Source organism: Oncorhynchus mykiss, chromosome 3 (assembly GCF_013265735.2).
Source record: "Oncorhynchus mykiss isolate Arlee chromosome 3, USDA_OmykA_1.1, whole genome shotgun sequence".
In the NCBI taxonomy this organism is placed as follows: Eukaryota; Metazoa; Chordata; class Actinopteri; order Salmoniformes; family Salmonidae; genus Oncorhynchus; species Oncorhynchus mykiss.
The window spans coordinates 27,015,600-27,034,004 of NC_048567.1; the positions used below are offsets into that span (position 1 = coordinate 27,015,600).

Consider the following 18,405-nt stretch of genomic DNA (forward strand, 5'->3'; position numbering starts at 1 on the left):
ACTTACAGGCTCTAACCAACAGTGCAAAAAAGGTGTTAGTTGAACAATAGGTAAGTAAAGAAATAAAAACGACAATAAATAGACGGTGAAAGATAACAGTAGCGAGGTTATATACAGGCACTGGTTAGTCGGGGTGATTGAGGTAGTATGTACATGTAGATATGGTTAAAGGGACTTTGCATATATGATAAACAGAGTGATCCTGATTTCAACCACTGCAGCAAAATCCAAGTCCTTTGTTTCAGTAACTTTTCTTACATTTGGTGCCTTTTGAATGTGACCCTGTTCTTTTCATATCACTTTTGCTCAGTTTGTATTTATGCTCAGTTATTACATTTACTGTGGGTGCATTTATGGGCTTTTACATGTTTTGTTATCCACAATCAATAGCGGTGCCAATGTGTATAGGAATTATTCAACTTGAATACAGTAACTTGGGCAGTATAACATGTTGTCTTTATATGCAATACAATATTTTCACAGACAAATACGAGTCAGCACTGTATTTCTGCTTAAATCAGCAAGGGTTTTACTCAGAAAGTATGGCACAGTACAGTGCCTCATGCTCTTCATGTACAACAACCACACACACTACACATACTGTAAATTTGAACAAAACACTTGACAGATGAAGTGAGTCTAAGCTCACTTCACAAATACAGTTCTGAACAGCGCAGAATGGAAAATAGATACAGTACCTCCCTCCATCATCAACCCCGAATCATACAAATAGACTCTTCTGTCTGTCATGCTTGGATGATCATGCAAAAAACAAATGCAAAGCCTGGCAGATTTTTAGGTTTGTCTTTTAGTTTCTCATCCTCATCTTCAGAAGACCGATATGCTGCAGATACAGTATCTTTCACGAGACAGTCATCACAGCGAATCCCTTCTGAGGTAAGAAGAAAACAACTTTGTGAATGTTTGCTATTTCTTTTACGCATGTCTACCCATTATAACGTGAGAAATGTATCCTGGATACATCTTTATTTGCAGTCATAACGAGGTGATAATGTGAAATACCTCATGAGCACATTGAGATAGGAACGTCGCTCAAATGCTGTCAGTTCCACTTTAAAGTCACAATAAAGTGTCACCAATACATTTCTTACATGAGAATGTACAGTCATTTAGATATTTCTGTCTCAATGATATGGTAATAATGAGAGAGAGAGAGAGAACCAACAATTGCAAGACAGAATAATCGAATGGGAAGTGTAAATTTAAGTTCCTGGCCTCCACCTGACAAAAACTTTAGGAAAAACGAATTGTGTGCCGCCACCAAACAGGCAATAATATAGGCCTACACTAGGTTACTGCCAATAAAATTTGCAGTAAACGTTACTTGTACAAGTGAAACTTCTAAACAGATATATTATTGTGGAAGTGTTGATTACTATCCTTGAAGTGAGCAAAGGGGATTAAATAAGAATTCACAGCAGCACTTTCGAAAGCAAGAACATAAAATAAATGCCACCTATAAAAATAATAATCCACATTTGGATAGGCTACTAATTACAAAATAAATAAAGTAATCACAATAAGTACGAAATTAACAAAATAAATACAGTGCAAATACGTGTAAGGCACACAACATAATATTCTTGCGAAGGCTACATTTATTTCGAATAAGATGCACTGTGAATACAGGCTTTGAAAATGAAACAAAAAAAAGTGTAACAAGAACCATTCGGGCTATTTTTCTTTTCACTATATATTAACCTACCTAAAGGTTTCTGGCATGGAACAAAATCATGTTCACCTTTTCTGGTTTAATAGACTGCAGAGTGGGTTAACAATATTGCCTGCTGTAGGCTTACTGAAAAAAACGTTCAGACGGGAACTTTTTTTTGCACAGATGCAGAGGTGTTTGAGGGCGACGTTGACAAAGAGCGGAAATCGATCGTCATTCCCTCTCCCCAATGCCACTAGGTCATACATTTACATTTTGTTGGGTGGATGTGAAGCTCCGCGCTGGCCCGCTGTTGTGAACGGAGTATGACTTTTTGCTTAGCTCTCCCAAGAACACTGCCCAGTGATGTCTTCTCTGTTGAACATGCAAACTCGATCTCTATTCTAATTCAAAATCACCATTGAAAGGGTCTCGTATCACCCTGCAGGTCTACAACGTTTGATTCCAAATCACCATTCAAAGTTATCGGTAACACATATCACCAATATGATTGGTTCATATGTGTTTACTTATTTGCACACATGAAAATACAATATTGGTAAAATGATTTCCACATGATTAGACTTTATCGGTGGTTTGTGCATGACACAGGCTGCATTGAAGACCGTTTACCGCGTTGGTAGGCAACGCAACAAAGCACTCCCCCCTTCCCATGGTAAAAAAACCCAAAAGACAATACAATCGTATATCAACGATGTTTGGACAGGTTGATGGGACGATGTGTCATTCCAGACATCGCCCAATCCATATACACCCCTAGTCCCAGGAATAATATTGTAGCCCTATTCGCATGGGACTAATATTACCAGAGAACATTGGTTATGCATGTACTACCCCCGAATGCCCGTTATTCCAGAGGACGATTCGGACTGAATTAGTTTTTTTTCCAAACTGCCACCTGTAATTATATATATTTTTGTTTTATACATTGGCAGTTAGGACGGAAGCCTGGAGTTTTTTTTATAGGAGAGAATATATTTCAACAAGTCCTGGCGACAGGTGACTGATAACTCGAGCTTGGTTCTCAAATTTCTAAACCATACAAAGCCATCTTTGGTATAGTGTCGACATAATATTTGAATTGAGGAAGTGTGATCACAATCATGAGGATAATTTAGCGATCGGCAGTAGAAAGCCCAATCCGTATTGGGGATACATTTTACTGGGGGTGCTCAAGGTAATGTAATTATGTACAAAAGCACAAATCACCACATCCGTAATTTTAGTCTGGTCTGAATCTGCCATGTCAGTCATTTTTATTTGTCAGGAAGGTTATTATCCCAGCCCTAAAAATCGATTGTTTTTCAGCAAACTCCCAGGTGCTCTGATAATATTAATCCCTGTGTTTTGGGGAAATTACAGAGTTTAACAGGTGCTGCACCCAGTTTTGGGTAAGAACATGGGAACAAATTGATCAACTCAAATCAAATTGTATTAATCACATGCGCCGAATACAACCTTAAAGTGAAATGCTTATTTACGACCCCCTAACCAACAATGGAGAAACGTCTAAGAATAAGAAATAAAAGTAACAAGTAATTAAAGAACAGCAGTAAAATAACAATAGCGAGACTATATACAGGGCGGTACCAGTACAGAGTCAATGTAAGGGGGCACCGGTTATTTGTGTACATGAAGGTAGAGTTATTAAAGTGACCATGCATAGATGACAACAAAGTGTAGCAGCGGTGTGAAAAAGGAGGAAGGGGGGGGGGGGGGGGGGGGGGGGCAATGCAAATAGTCTGGGTAGCCATATGATTTGGTGTTCAGGAGTCTGAATGGCTTGGGGGTAGAAGCTCTTTTAGTAGCCTCTTGGACCTAGACTTGGCACTCTGGTGGTAGCAGAGAGAACAGTCTATGACTAAGGTGGCTGGAGTCTTTGACAATTTGTAGGGCCTTCCTCTGTCACCGCCTGGTATAGAGGTTCTGGATGGCAGGAAGCTTGGCCCTGGTGATGAACTGGGTCGTTCGCACTACCGTCTGTAGTGCCTTGTGGTCGGAGGCTGAGCAGTTGCCATAACAGGCAGTGATGCAACCAGTCAGGATGCTCTCGATGGTGCAGCTATAGAACCTTTTGAGGATCTGAGGACCCATGCCAAGTCTTTTCAGTCTCCTGAATGGGAATAGGTTTTGTCGTGCCCTCTTCGCGACTGTCTTGGTGTGCTTGGACCATGTTCGTTTGTTGGTAATGTGGACACCAAGGAACTTGAAGATCTCAACGTGCTCCACTGTAGCCCGGTCGATGTGAATGGGGATGTGCTCGGCCCTCTTTTTCCTGTAGTCCAAAATCATCTCCTTTGTCTTGATCACATTGAGGGAGAGGTTGTTGTCCTGACACCACTCGGCCAGGTCTCTGACCTCTTCCCTATAGGCTGTCTCGTCGTTGTCGGTGATCAGGCCTAACACTGTTGTGTCATCGGCAAACTTAATGATGGTGTCTGCAGTTGTGCCTTGCCGTGCAGTCATGATTGAACAGGGAGTACAGGAGGGGACTGAGCACGTACCCCTGAGGGGCCCCTGTGTTGAGGATCAGCGTGGCGGATGTGTTGTGACCTACCCTTACCACCTGGGGGCGGCCTGTCAGGAAGTCCAGGATTCAGTTGCAGAGGGAGGTGTTCAGTCCCAGGGTCCATTAGCTTATTGATGAGCTTTGAGGGCACTATGGTGTTGATCGCTGAGCTGTAGTCAATGAATATCATTCTCACATAGGTGTTCCTTTTGTCCAGGTGGGAAAGGGCAAGTGCAATAGAGATTGCATCATCTGAGGATCTGTTGGGGCGGTATGCAAATTGGAGTGGGTGTAGTGTTTCTGGGATAATGGTGTTGATGTGAGCCATGACCAGCCTTTCAAAGCACTTCATGGCTACAGACGTGAGTGCTACTGGTTGGTAGTCATTTAGGAAGGTGGTCGGCTTACAACATGTTGGTATTACAGACTCGGACAGAGAGAGGTTGAAAATGTCAGTGAAGACACTTGCCAGTTAGTTAGTGCATGCTCACAATACACCTGTTTAAAGGTTACCTGTTTAAAAGTTATTCACATCGGCTGCGGAGAGCATGATCACACAGTCTTCCGGAACAGCTGGTGCTCTCATGCATGCTTCAGTGTTATTTGCCTCGAAGTGAGCATAGAACTATTTTAGCTCGTCTTGTATGCTTGTGTCACTGGGCAGCTTTCGGCTGTGCTTCTTTTTATGGTCTGTAATGGTTTGCAAGCCCTGCCACATCCGACGAGCATCAGAGTCGGTGTACTACGATTCGATCTTAGTCCTGTATTGACACTTTGCCTGATTGATGGTTCGTCGGACGGCATTCCTTGAACAGTCGATAGCTCTGGACTTCGGGCTAAAAGTCCTCCCGGGTGGCGCAGTGGTTAAGGGCTGTGTACTGTGCCATCAGAGACTCTGGGTTCGTGCCCAGGCTCTGTCGTAACTGGCCGTGACCGGGAGGTCCATGGGGCGACGCACAATTGGCCTAGCGTCGTCCGGGTTAGGGAGGGCTTGGTCGGTAGGGATGTCCTTGTCTCATCGCGCACCATCGACTTTTGTGGCGGGCCGGGCGTAGTGTGCGCTATCCAAGGTTTCCAGGTGCAGGGAGAAAAAGGGGTCAAATTTTAAAAAGAAAAAAAAGAAGTCCAGAGCTATCGACCTGCTCCCTGCCATTACGTTTTATGCGAATGAATTGAACATCGCCAAGGCAGCATAAAACAAATATTGTGCATATTTCATGCAGCCTTTGCTGTTAGATCGCAAAGCAGCATACCACTGAGCTAAATGTTTGGAAATGACAAGTTCACTTTCTCATTCACAGTTTATAAACGCATATCAAGCGCAAGTGTGCTGTTCAGCTAACATAGGCTGTGGGGGGGAATTTAGGACATCTGAAGCTGGGGGCTGGGCATTGAGGACGTCTTCTACTGTGGATCGCAAACATATCCCAATGACTATGACTTTTATGAATTCAAATATTATGGCGACACTATACCAAAGCTGGTTTAGAAACTTACCAGATGTGTCATGTGAGCAAGCGTTGCAAAATGTACACATACATGTTATTCAATCATTGCACCCACACTGCAGGTGTGCGCCAAGAAGCGCCTGCTTTGCCAAGTGCTAAAATAGAAGTTGCTTCTATTTGTGACACCAAACGCAATGCAAGTCCAGCCTCTCCCATCTCCTCAATGGCTTTTAGAAGCATACAGTGGCATGCAAAAGTATTCACCCCCTTGGCATTTTTCCTATTTTGTTTCCTTACAACCTGGAAATAAAATATATTTTGGGGGGGTTTGTATCATTTGATTTACATGCCTACCACTTTGAAGATGCAAAATATTTTTTATTGTGAAACAAACAAGAAATAAGACAAAAAACGGAAAACTTGAGGGTGCATAACTTTTCACCCCCCCCCCCCCCCCCCCCCCCCAAAAAAAAAGTCAATACTTTGTAGAGCCACCTTTTGCAGCAATTACAGCTGCAAGTCTCTTGGGGTATGCCTATATAAGCTTGGCACATCTAGCCACTGGGATTTTTGCCCATTCTTCAAGGCAAAACTGCTCCAGCTCCTTCAAGTTGGATGGTTCCGCTGGTGTACAGCAATCTTTAAGTCATACCACAGATATTGAATTGGATTGAAGTCTGGGATTTGACTAGGTCATTCCAAGACATTTAAATGTTTCCCCTTAAACCACTCAAGTGTTGCTTCCGCAGGATGCTTAGGGTCATTGTCCTGCTGGAAGGTGAACCTCCATCCCAGCCTCAAATCTCTGGAAGACTGAAACAGTTTTCCCTCAAGAATTTCCCTGTATTTACCGCCATCATTCCTTCAATCCTGACCAGTTTTCCAGTCCCTGCCAATTAAAAACATCCCCACAGCATGATGCTGCCACCACCATGCTTCACTGTGGGGATGGTGTTCTCAAGGTGATGAGAGGTGTTGGGTTTGCACCAGACATAAAGTTTTCCTTGATGGCCAAGAAGCTCAATTTTAGTCTCATCTAACCAGAGCACATTCTTCCATGTGCTTGGGGAGTCTCCCACAAGCCTTTTGATGACCACCAAATGTGTTTGATTATTTTTTTCTTCAAGCAATGGCTTTTTTCTTGCCACTCTTCCATAAAGCCCAGCTCTGTGAAGTGTACGGCTTAAAGTGGTCCTATGGACAGATACTCCAATCTCCACTGAGGAGCTTTGCAGCTACTTCGGGGTTATCTTTGGTCTCTTTTATGCCTCTCTGATTAATGCCCTCCTTGCCTGGTCCATGAGTTTTGCTGTCTCTTGGCAGGTTTGTTGTGGTGCCATATTCTTTCATTTTTTTTAATAATGGATTTAATGGTGCTCCGTAGGATGTTCAAAGTTTTGGATATTTTTTTATAACCCAACCCTGATCTGTACTTCTGCACAACGTTGTCCCTGACCTGTTTGGAGAGCTCCTTGGTCTTCATGGTGCCGCTTGCTTGGTGGTGCCCCTTGCTTAGTGGTGTTACAGACTCTGGGGCCTTTCAGAACAGGTGTACAGTATATATACTTGAGAACTTGTGACAGATCACGTGACACTTAGATTGCACACAGGTGGACTTTAGTTAACTAATTGTGGTACGTCTGAAGGTAATTGGTTGCACCAGATCTTATTTAGGGGCTTCATAGCAAAGGGGGTGAATAAATATGCACCCACCACTTTTCAGTTTTTTATTTTTGAAACAAGCTTTTTTTTCACTTCACCAATTTGGACTATTGTGAGTATGTCCATTACATGAAATCAAAATAAAACCCAATTTAAATTACAGGTTGTAATGCAACAACAAAAAACGCCAAGGGGGATAAATACTTTTGCAAACCACTGTATACCCATGTGCTGTCTCCTCATTGGTTATACCCATGTGGGTGATTGAAAGATGAACTGAGGTCGGTTGGTTGTGGTAATACACCTTATTATAAAAGTTAGATGCCAATCGCCATATAAAGTCCAAAGAAGAAAAAACCTGGAAGGAGGAGAGATGACTAGAAACGATTCGGTTGACCGTTTTATGTGTGGATTAATTGTCGGAGTAGAGGACCTTGTGCATTTCAGCTAAAGTAACAACTCAATGTTTATATCCCAGGACAATTTAGCATTAAACATTTATGGGAATTTAGCTGGCTAGCTTGCAGTTGCTAGCTAATGTGTCCTATTTAGCTTGCTAGCTTGCTGTTGCTAGCTAATTTGTCCTAGGTTATAAACATTTAGCTGTTAGTTTACCTGAAATGCACAAGGTCCCCTACTGCATTCTAATGTCGAACAGTATCAAGTGAAAGGTTTTACTCATGCTCAGTTCTAGGGTCTGGAGTGTTCCAGATGTGGAAATTTGAAGTGGAAGTTATGGAACTCCCTCACGTGCTTGTGTTATGGAAAAAAAGTCCACGATGAAAATTACATTATATGTGGAGAATAATAGGCAACATTTGCATCTGTTGGTAATCAAGTTGGCTATTCATTTCTATGCCATTTCAGCCTACTGTAGCATACCATTTGATATAATAAATATATACATCTATATTGAAATGACGATATCACTGGAGTCATTGCATATCAATTTATGCCACTTGTGTAGCCTACCTGGAGCTGGCAAATTGATTTAATAAACTATAACTCTGTTCAATCAATCAAATGTCTTAATAAAGCCCTTTTTACATCAGCTGATGTCACAAAGGGCTGTACAAAAAACCCAGCCTAAAACCCCAAACAGCAAGCAATGCAGATGTAGAAGCACGGTGGCTAGGAATAACTCCCTAGAATGGCCGGAACCTAGGAAGAAACGTAGAGAGGAACCAGGCTCTAAGGGGTGGCCAGTCCTCTTCTGGCTGTGGCAGGTGGAGATTATAACAGTACATGGCCAAGATGTTGTTTTAGCCTTGTGTTATTATTAAGTTATACATTGTCATGTTTAGTTAATTCAATTGGAAGTTATCAATTGTGATCATGGTCACAGCTCTATCACAATTGTATCATTCTCCACATTTAATGTCAGTTTCATTGTGGATTTTCCCCTGAAATGAGATGTAGGCATGTTGGCCTATCAGGGCTATAGGCTTCCTGCATCTAGCTCAGCAAACCATGGCAAAATTAAATTGCAATTATAATCCCAGATTTTAGTCAGTAGCCTACGCCTATTGAAAGTCAATTACGCAAATAGGCCATTTATAACCATTTGTAGTCTTAAACATCAGGCACATAATAATGACGCAATTGCCAGAAAATAGCATAACATTTGTTTTTTGAAGTTCATCTAAGTGTTTCTTGCACAGAGATTTCGAGATCCTCTGTCCAACTTTCATCACTCAAACTCTCCTGTTGGATTTATCTGTAGGATTTATTTGAACTGGGTGGTTTGAGCCTTGAATGCTGATTGGTTGAAAGCCCTGGTATATCAGATGTGTACCACTGGAATGACAACTGTTTTTTCCTTCTAATTACGTTAGTAACCAGTTTATAATAGCAATAAGGCACCTCAGGGGTTTGTGGTATATGGCCAATATACCACGGCTAAGGGCTGTTCTTTGTGGTATATGGCCAATATACCATGGCTAAGGGCTATGACCTAAGAACTAACTGCGCTTAGCCATGGTATATTGGCCATAGACCACACCTCCCAGGGCCTTATTGCTTAATCATAGCAGTCAAAACAGGTTAAATCAACATCCATTGATGGAAAATTATCTGGAGAATTTAATAAGGGCGATTTATCTTTTCTCTTGTGACACATTCTTAAACTAGCAATAATTATTATTCTGATGGAAAACCACATTTTTCTTCTTAGCGTTTAAAAATGATTTCGATATTTCTTCTTAATTCGCTCAGTAATGTTATGGAAAAAGGGTTTATTGGATAAATGTGGCAACTCTCTCGCGAAAAACATTTTTGGGGGCTAGTTTTTAGGCCTTGTGGGAAGGTTTTCAGAGGTCAAATACATTTTAGTTAGACCTGGCAACCCTGCACGTGCCTGCCATCATTCACTTTGAACTGGACTGTGTGCTAACAGGCAGTTGCAACAGCGTGACTTTAGATCATTATAACTCATTCGCCATAAGATACCAAATACACCTGAATGGATTTCTGCAAATATGTAAACACCACGGGAGTTCTCTTACGTTTGGGAAATGTACAGTCCTATTGATCAAACATCAGTTATTATGCACATCAACAACAACAAGATCAACAACTAATGCTAGCTAGAAATCTACAGTAACAAAGGAACATTAGATAAACCCTCTCACAGTTTTTCACAAAATTGCACTGATAAACGATGGGGAATTGTAGCCTACTCGTCCTGCAGCTTGCCTGTCAATGTATGCTTGCCCCAACCAAACACCCAAGCTAACTGGCTAAAGTTGGCTAGCTTGCTAGCTAGCTACTTCCAGACACAAATGAGAGAACACCTCACTCTGACCTTTATACTTGCAGAGCTGGTTAGGCTGTTTACATGTTATCTAGAACGTTTGTGACTAACTATTACTTTTTTGTCTACAATTACAGACGCCGGTCATATGCAGCAAGTGTTGTGCATTCATAAATGCATCAGTTATTCTCCGTTCTGGCACACTCAGAGGTGAGTGCTCTGAAATCAGAATAGATAGCCAGAGTGAATTTGCGAACGCAAGAGACATGATAACTGGATAACAGTCATTCAAGTTCTTGCTAGCTAACCAAATGACACCTGCATCTCTAGCTGTGTATAGCCATAGAAAAACTGTTTGAGGAAAGAAGTATGGAGCGAGATAGCTGCCTAAAGGTTGAACATACACATCTTAAGAAAAGCCATGCGTGAAACATGAAACGTAAATGTTAAATTAGATCTATAAACGTTTTCCGAGTGGCTCAGCTGTCTAAGGCACTGCATCGCAGTGCATGAGGCATCACTACAGACCAGGAGACTCATGAGGCGGCGAACATTTGGCCAGCGTCGTCCAGATTAGGGGAGGGTTTGACCGGACAGAATTTACTTGTCCCATCACGCTCTAGTGACTCCTTGTGGACGCCAGCTGGATGGTGTTTCCTACGACACATTGGTGCGGCTGGCTTCCGGATTAAGCGAGTCTGTGGCAAGAAGCAGTGTGGCTTGGCAGAGTCGTGTTTTGGAGGATGCATGGCTCTCGACCTTCGCCTCATCCGAGTCCATAGGGGAGTTGCAGCGATTGGACAAGACTGTAACTACCAATTGGATATTACAAAATTGGGAGAAAAAGGGGTAAAAAATATGTTCAATTCTTACTTTACATCTCCCTTTACTCAGTAACAGATCTTTTTTAGAAATACAAACTTTTGTCAGTAATGTGGCATCTGCAAAGGACATGAACCGAACGTAGCTCGTCAAAGTTAGCTAGTCAGCCAAGCAGCTCTGGCACAGACATTAGAGTTGCTTTGCAGCTTCCGGTTTCATTTCCAAAATACAATTCTAGAGAGCTTGTTTTAGAACTGCATTCAATAACAACGTTATACCAGTAGATGGCGTAGTATAGGCTTGGGCCTTCAGCAAGTGACTTGTGTGAGAATGATAAAGACACAGAAGAGCTTTGCCTAGAATAACCGCCTGAGCTGCAAAATAGAAAGTAAATATGATTTAGGCTTATTCCTCTATCTAAATATCCCATGCTGTTGTGTGTTATTTAATGGCCATATAATTGCATCGTCTTTTTATTGTCCTATAGACATTTTGGCTGTTGTATTAGTGAATTCCACTCTGTATGTAGGCTTGTCATAGCTGTTTGCGTTGCACAACCTCATCACGCAGAGGCAATAACCATATCATTAAATGAAACAAAACAAAATATTGTTTAAGTCTTGGGTATAACCTGTCCTGAGCGAAATAGCCCAGGGGTCCAAAATGGTCAAGACTATCTATAGCCTACAGTATTCCTATTGCCAGATCTGTTTTCCCAATCAGCCACTGCTTCTTCAACTATTTCGTCTAAAATGTATTTAGAGGCTATATTGAGAGGCTTGTGGGTTGGGTCTCTTTTTAAAGGGAGCCCTATAATAAAAACAGTTAGAAAACACAAATAGAGTAACAAAATTTTTCCGCAACACACGAGTACCCAAAATGATTACCTAAATTGCAATGCCTACAAGTTGAAGGCTTATTTTGTGTTTGGACAGGCCTAAAGGAAACATTTCATTATTAAAGTGATAGGCTAAAGAACTTTGGAGAATGTAGATCATTTTGATACACACATAGATTTCAATAAACAAATGGATAAGACTGTTCTACTCTCTTTGATTTAGGTCCCATCTCAACTCAGACAAATGACTGAGTTGGGTGACATATTGACACACACACACACACACACACACACACACACACACACACACACACACACACACCACACACACACACAGACACACTAATAGTATGTTTCTACTACAGATATCCAGTAATAGTCATGATACTCAAGAGAACAGTTGCAATGTTCCATTTCTTGACAGTTCTTCTGATGGTGATAAATGGTAGGTGAACATTTTATCTTATTTAGTTACATATTAAATGTACCGTGCATTCAGAAAGTATTCAGACCCCTTGACTTTTCCCACATTTTGTTACTTTACAACCTTATTCTAAAATGGATTAAATTGTTTATTTCAGGTTTCTATACATTTTTGCAAATATTATATTTACAAAGGTATTCAGACCCTTTAGTCAGTACTTTGTTGAAGCACCTTTGGCATCGATTACAGCTTTGAGTTTTCTTGGGTGGGACGCTACAAGCTTGGCACACATGTATTTGGAACATTTTTCCCATTCTTCTTTGCAGATCTTCTCGAGGTCTGTCAGGTTGGATGATAAGCTCCGCTGCACAGCTATTTTCAGATCTCTCCAGAGATATTTGATTGGTTTCAAGTCTGGGCTCTGGCTGGGTCAATGAAGGACATTCAGAGACTTGTCCCGAAGCCACTCCTGCATTTTCTTGGCTGTGTGCTTAGGGTCATTGTCCTGTTGGAAGGTGAACCTTTACCCCAGTCTAAGGTCCTGAGTGCTCTGGAGCAGGTTTTCATCATTTCTAAAAAACAGTTTTCGCTTTTTCGTCATGTGGTATTGTGTGTAGATTTTTGAGAAAAAAAATTAATCCTTTTTCAAATAAGGATGTAAAGTTACAACATGTGGAAAAGGTCAAGGGGTCTGAATACTTTCCTGTCACTCCTGCTCCCGCTCTTCCTCCCTGGCGCTCGAGGGCACCAGGCTTCCCAGCACTACACACTCCTGCCACCATCATCACACACACCTGCTTCCCTCGTCATTGGACTCACATGGGCTCAATCACCTGTGTTATTACCTCCCCTATATCTGTCTGTTTCCCAGCTCTGTTTCCCGCTTCAGCATTAACTGTCGTATGTCTTTGTATTACTCGGTTCTGACGCTGTTTCTGTCCTGTTCCATGTCTGTGCAAAATTACATTTTCACTCTCCGTACCTGCTTTTCATCTCCAGCGTCGGTTCTTACACTTTCCGAATGCACTGTAACTGTTACTGTCAGGTGCACTGAAAACCATATATTCCATATCATTTCATAAATGTTTCAATTGCTTTGGTGCTATTTTTGAAGTATGAGGTGTATTTTCAAAACTCTTAGTACAAAACTCCAAACTGGTGACGCTTGTAACACAGCAAGTCTCATATTCAAAACCTTTTATTGTGCCTTCATTTTGTTTGGACATATCTTTCACCACACCACCTTTGGTCCAACATATAGATTTACTGTGAAATACCGTGGAAACATTGATTTAATCACCAAAACACAACATAATCATCTCTTCTCAATGGAGTTATTAACCAGTTAATCCAATAGCAAAAAAGGCAAGATACATACTATTTCAGCCACATTTATAAAATCGAGCACACAGCCCTGCAATCTCCATAGACAACCATTGACAGTATACTGGCATTACTGAAGTGCACAGTGACTTTCAACATGGCATCGTTATAGGATGCCACCTTTCCAACAAATCAGTTCATCAAATTTCTGCTCTGCTAGAGCTGCCCTGTCAACTGTAAGTGCTGTTATTGTGAAGTGGAAACGTAAAGTAGCAACAACGGCTCAGCCACGAAGTGGTAGGCCACACAAGCTCACAGAATGGGACCGCTGAGTGCTGAAGAACATAGCGAGTAAAAATCGTCTGTCGTCAGTTGCAATGTCAGCACAAGACCTGTTTGATGGAAGCTTCATGAAATAGGTTTCCATGGGCGAGCAGCCGCACACAGGCCTAAGATCACCATGTGCAATGCCAAGCGTCGGCTGAAGTGCTGTAAAGCTCACCGCCATTGGACTCTGGAGCAGTGGAAATGTATTCTCTGGAGTGATGAATTACGCTTCACCATCTGGCAGTCCGAAAGACTAATCTGAGTTTGCCAGATGCCAGGAGAAAGCTACCTGACCGAATGCATAGTGCCAACTGTAAAGTTTGCTGGAGGAGGAATAATGGTCTGGGGCAGTTTTTGGTTCAGGTTCGGGATAGGCCCCTTAGTTCCAGTGAAGAGAAATCTTGACGCTACAGCATACAATGACATTCTAGACAATGCTGTGCTTCCAACATTGGAACGCTGACTGCGAGCCAGCCCTAATCGCCCAACATCAGTGTCTGACCTCACTAATGTTCTTGTGGGTGAATGGAAGCAAGTCCCCGCAGTACTGTTCCAACATCTAGTGGAAAGCCTTCCCAGAAGATTGGAGGCTGTTATAGCAGCAAAGGGGGGGACCAACTCCATATTAATGCCCATGATTCTGGAATGAGATGTTCAATGAGCAGGTGTCCACATATTTTTGGTCATGTGGTGTATTTCAAAATTGCCTTTTGAATGTAATACGCTACGGTACAGTAAATTACAGGACGTTTCCACACCCATCAAAATGGACTGAAAATCCCATTTCCAAACTTTCTATCCCATGTGTGATCAAAACATTGATGCAAAAAAAGTATGCATTGTTAATATAAAATTACACTTTAAAATCATAAAAGGAACTAGTTTTAATCAAGCCTGTCTTGATAATGTGGCTCTCATCAACATCACAGTAAATGTCCTCATTGTTCAAGCACCTGGGGAAAAACCTTTAGGCATGGTGAATCTAAGCCCTACATACTGTTGGTCTGGATTGATGTCATTGCATGCTTCATCCATAGCCTGAAAGAGGGTGACACACTCATAGGGAAGGCAATCATACACCTTCCACCTGTATTGTAATCATATACGGTATTTTACAGTATTGTAGTGTACTTATCTATTGTAGTGGTTGTGTGTGGCTCAGTTAGTAAGAGCACAGCACTAGCAACATCTGAGTTGTGGATTTGATTTTCACTGGGGTCACATACGAAAATGTGTAGACTGACTGTGGTTACTTTGGACTAAAGTGCTTGCTACGTTTAATGGCATACGCACATACACACACATACAGTGCCTTGCGAAAGTATTCGGCCCCCTTGAACTTTGCGACCTTTTGCCACATTTCAGGCTTCAAACATAAAGATATAAAACTGTATTTTTTTGTGAAGAATCAACAACAAGTGGGACACAATCATGAAGTGGAACGACATTTATTGGATATTTCAAACTTTTTTAACAAATCAAAAACTGAAAAATTGGGCGTGCAAAATTATTCAGCCCCTTTACTTTCAGTGCAGCAAACTCTCTCCAGAAGTTCAGTGAGGATCTCTGAATGATCCAATGTTGACCTAAATGACTAATGATGATAAATACAATCCACCTGTGTGTAATCAAGTCTCCGTATAAATGCACCTGCACTGTGATAGTCTCAGAGGTCCGTCAAAAGCGCAGAGAGCATCATGAAGAACAAGGAACACACCATGCAGGTCCGAGATACTGTTGTGAAGAAGTTTAAAGCCGGATTTGGATACAAAAAGATTTCCCAAGCTTTAAACATCCCAAGGAGCACTGTGCAAGCGATAATATTGAAATGAAAGGAGTATCAGACCACTGCAAATCTACCAAGACCTGGCCGTCCCTCTAAACTTTCAGCTCATACAAGGAGAAGACTGATCAGAGATGCAGCCAAGAGGCCCATGATCACTCTGGATGAACTGCAGAGATCTACAGCTGAGGTGGGAGACTCTGTCCATAGGACAACAATCAGTTGTATATTGCACAAATCTGGCCTTTATGGAAGACTGGCAAGAAGAAAGCCATTTCTTAAAGATATCCATAAAAAGTGTCGTTTAAAGTTTGCCACAAGCCACCTGGGAGACACACCAAACATGTGGAAGAAGGTGCTCTGGTCAGATGAAACCAAAATTGAACTTTTTGCCAACAATGCAAAACGTTATGTTTGGCGTAAAAGCAACACAGCTCATCACCCTGAACACACCATCCCCACTGTCAAACATGGTGGTGGCAGCATCATGGTTTGGGCCTGCTTTTCTTCAGCAGGGACAGGGAAGATGGTTAAAATTGATGGGAAGATGGATGGAGCCAAATACAGGACCATTCTGGAAGAAAACCTGATGGAGTCTGCAAAAGACCTGAGACTGGGACGGAGATTTGTCTTCCAACAAGACAATGATCCAAAACATAAAGCAAAATCTACAATGGAATGGTTCAAAAATAAACATATCCAGGTGTTAGAATGGCCAAGTCAAAGTCCAAACCTGAATCCAATCGAGAATCTGTGGAAAGAACTGAAAACTGCTGTTCACAAATGCTCTCCATCCAACCTCACTGAGCTCGAGCTGTTTTGCAAGGAGGAATGGGGAAAAATTTCAGTCTCTCGATGTGCAAAACTGATAGAGACATACCCCAAGCGACTTACAGCTGTAATCGCAGCAAAAGGTGGCGCTACAAAGTATTAACTTAAGGGGGCTGAATAATTTTGCACGCCCAATTTTTCAGTTTTTGATTTGTTAAAAAAGTTTGAAATATCCAATAAATGTCGTTCCACTTCATGATTGTGTCCCACTTGTTGTTGATTCTTCACAAAAAAATACAGTTTTATATCTTTATGTTTGAAGCCTGAAATGTGGCAAAAGGTCGCAAAGTTCCAGGGGGCCGAATACTTTCGCAAGGCACTGTATGTATGTATATATATATATATATATATATATATATATATATATATATATACACACACATATATATACACATATATATATATATATATATATATATATATATATATATATATATATATATATATACACACACACACACACACAGCACCAGTCAAAAGTTTGGACACACCTACTCACTCAAGGGTTTTTATTTATTTTGACTGTTTTCTACGTTGTAGAATAATAGTGAAGACATCAAAACTATGAAATAACACATATGGAATCATGTAGTAACCAAAAAAGTGTTAAACAAAAATTCAGATTTTAGATTCTTCAAAGTAACCACTCTTTGCACACTCTTGGCATTCTCTCAATCAGCTTCACCTGGAATTATTTTCCAACATTCTTGAAGGAGTTCCCACATATGATGAGCACTTCTTGGCTGCTTTTCCTTCACTCTGCAGTCCAACTCATCCCAAACCATCTCAATTGGTTTGAGGTCGGGTGATTGTGGAGGCCAGGTTATCTGATGCAGCACTCCGTCACTCTCCTTCTTGGTCAAATAGCCCTGTTGAAAAACAAATGACAGTCCCACTAAACGTAAACCAGATGCGATGGCGTATTGCTGCAGGATGCTGTGGTAGCAATGCTGGTTAAGTATGAGGATCAGTATCAGGAACAGTGTCACCAGCAAAGCACCACCACACCACCTCTCCATGCTTCACAGTGGGAACCACACATGCAGAGATCATCCGTTCACCTACTCTGCAACTCACAAAGACTCGGCGGTTGGAACCAAAAATCTCAAATTTGGACTTCTTGGTCCAATCAAGTTTCTTCTTATTGGTGTCCTTTAGTATTGGTTTCTTTACAGCGATTCGACCATGAAGGCCTGATTCGCGCATTCTCCACTGAACAGTTGATGTCGAGACGCATCTGTTCCTTGAACTCTGTGAAGCATTTATTTGGGCTGCAATTTCTGAGGCTGGTAACTCCAATATACTTATCCTCTGCAGCAGAGGTAACTCTTCCTTTCCTGTGGCTGTCCTCGTGAGAGCCAGTTTCATCATAGCTCTTGATGTTTTTTTTGACTGCACTTGAAGAAACTTTCAAATGTTCCGGATTGACTGACCTTCATGTCTTAAAGTAATGGACTGTCATTTGTCTTTTCTTATTTGAGCTGTTCTTGCCATAATATGGACTTGGTCTTTTACCAAATAGGGCTATATTCTGTATACCACCCTACCTTGTCACAACACAGAAGACAAAGAACAGTGAGACACAGGCTTAAATCTTAGACACACAGAAGGTAGGGTGAATACGGAGGGTATGGGGTAACACAAGATGGACAGCAGTGGAACTCAGGACTCTGGAGATGGGAAAGAACCAATGAAACGAGGGGACAGTTTGACGGACTCTACCCGAAGGGGCAGGTCACGTGTGGACAACCATACCCTCTGCCCAATGCGGTAACGAGGAGTTGGGGTTCGGCAACGGTCCGCTTATAGCCGCCCTGGCTCTTCTCCAGGTACGTTGACAGCGGCGGACAAACATCTGGGCCGAGGGTACTCTGACCTCCTGCTCTTGTTCAGGGAAAAGTAGAGGCTGATACCTCATGGACACTTGAAAGAGAGTCCTGTGGAGAGTCCCGTGGAAGAACTGGGAAGAGTGTTCCGGGCATACTCCACCCAG

At 41.8% G+C, this 18,405-nt stretch overlaps 1 protein-coding gene across 1 annotated transcript in view; it reads left to right on the top strand.

The window, feature by feature from the left end:
* Positions 1–858: 858 nt before the first annotated feature.
* si:dkey-24p1.1 (uncharacterized protein LOC556718 homolog) overlaps positions 859–18,405 on the top strand; it is a 32,219-nt gene continuing 14,672 nt past the window's right edge. Inside the window, exons 1-2 of the mRNA XM_036973692.1 lie at positions 859–897; positions 12,090–12,169. Of these exons, the coding sequence (XP_036829587.1) occupies positions 12,106–12,169 (64 nt within the window). The 5' untranslated portion in view covers positions 859–897; positions 12,090–12,105. The remainder of the gene's footprint in view (positions 898–12,089; positions 12,170–18,405) is intronic.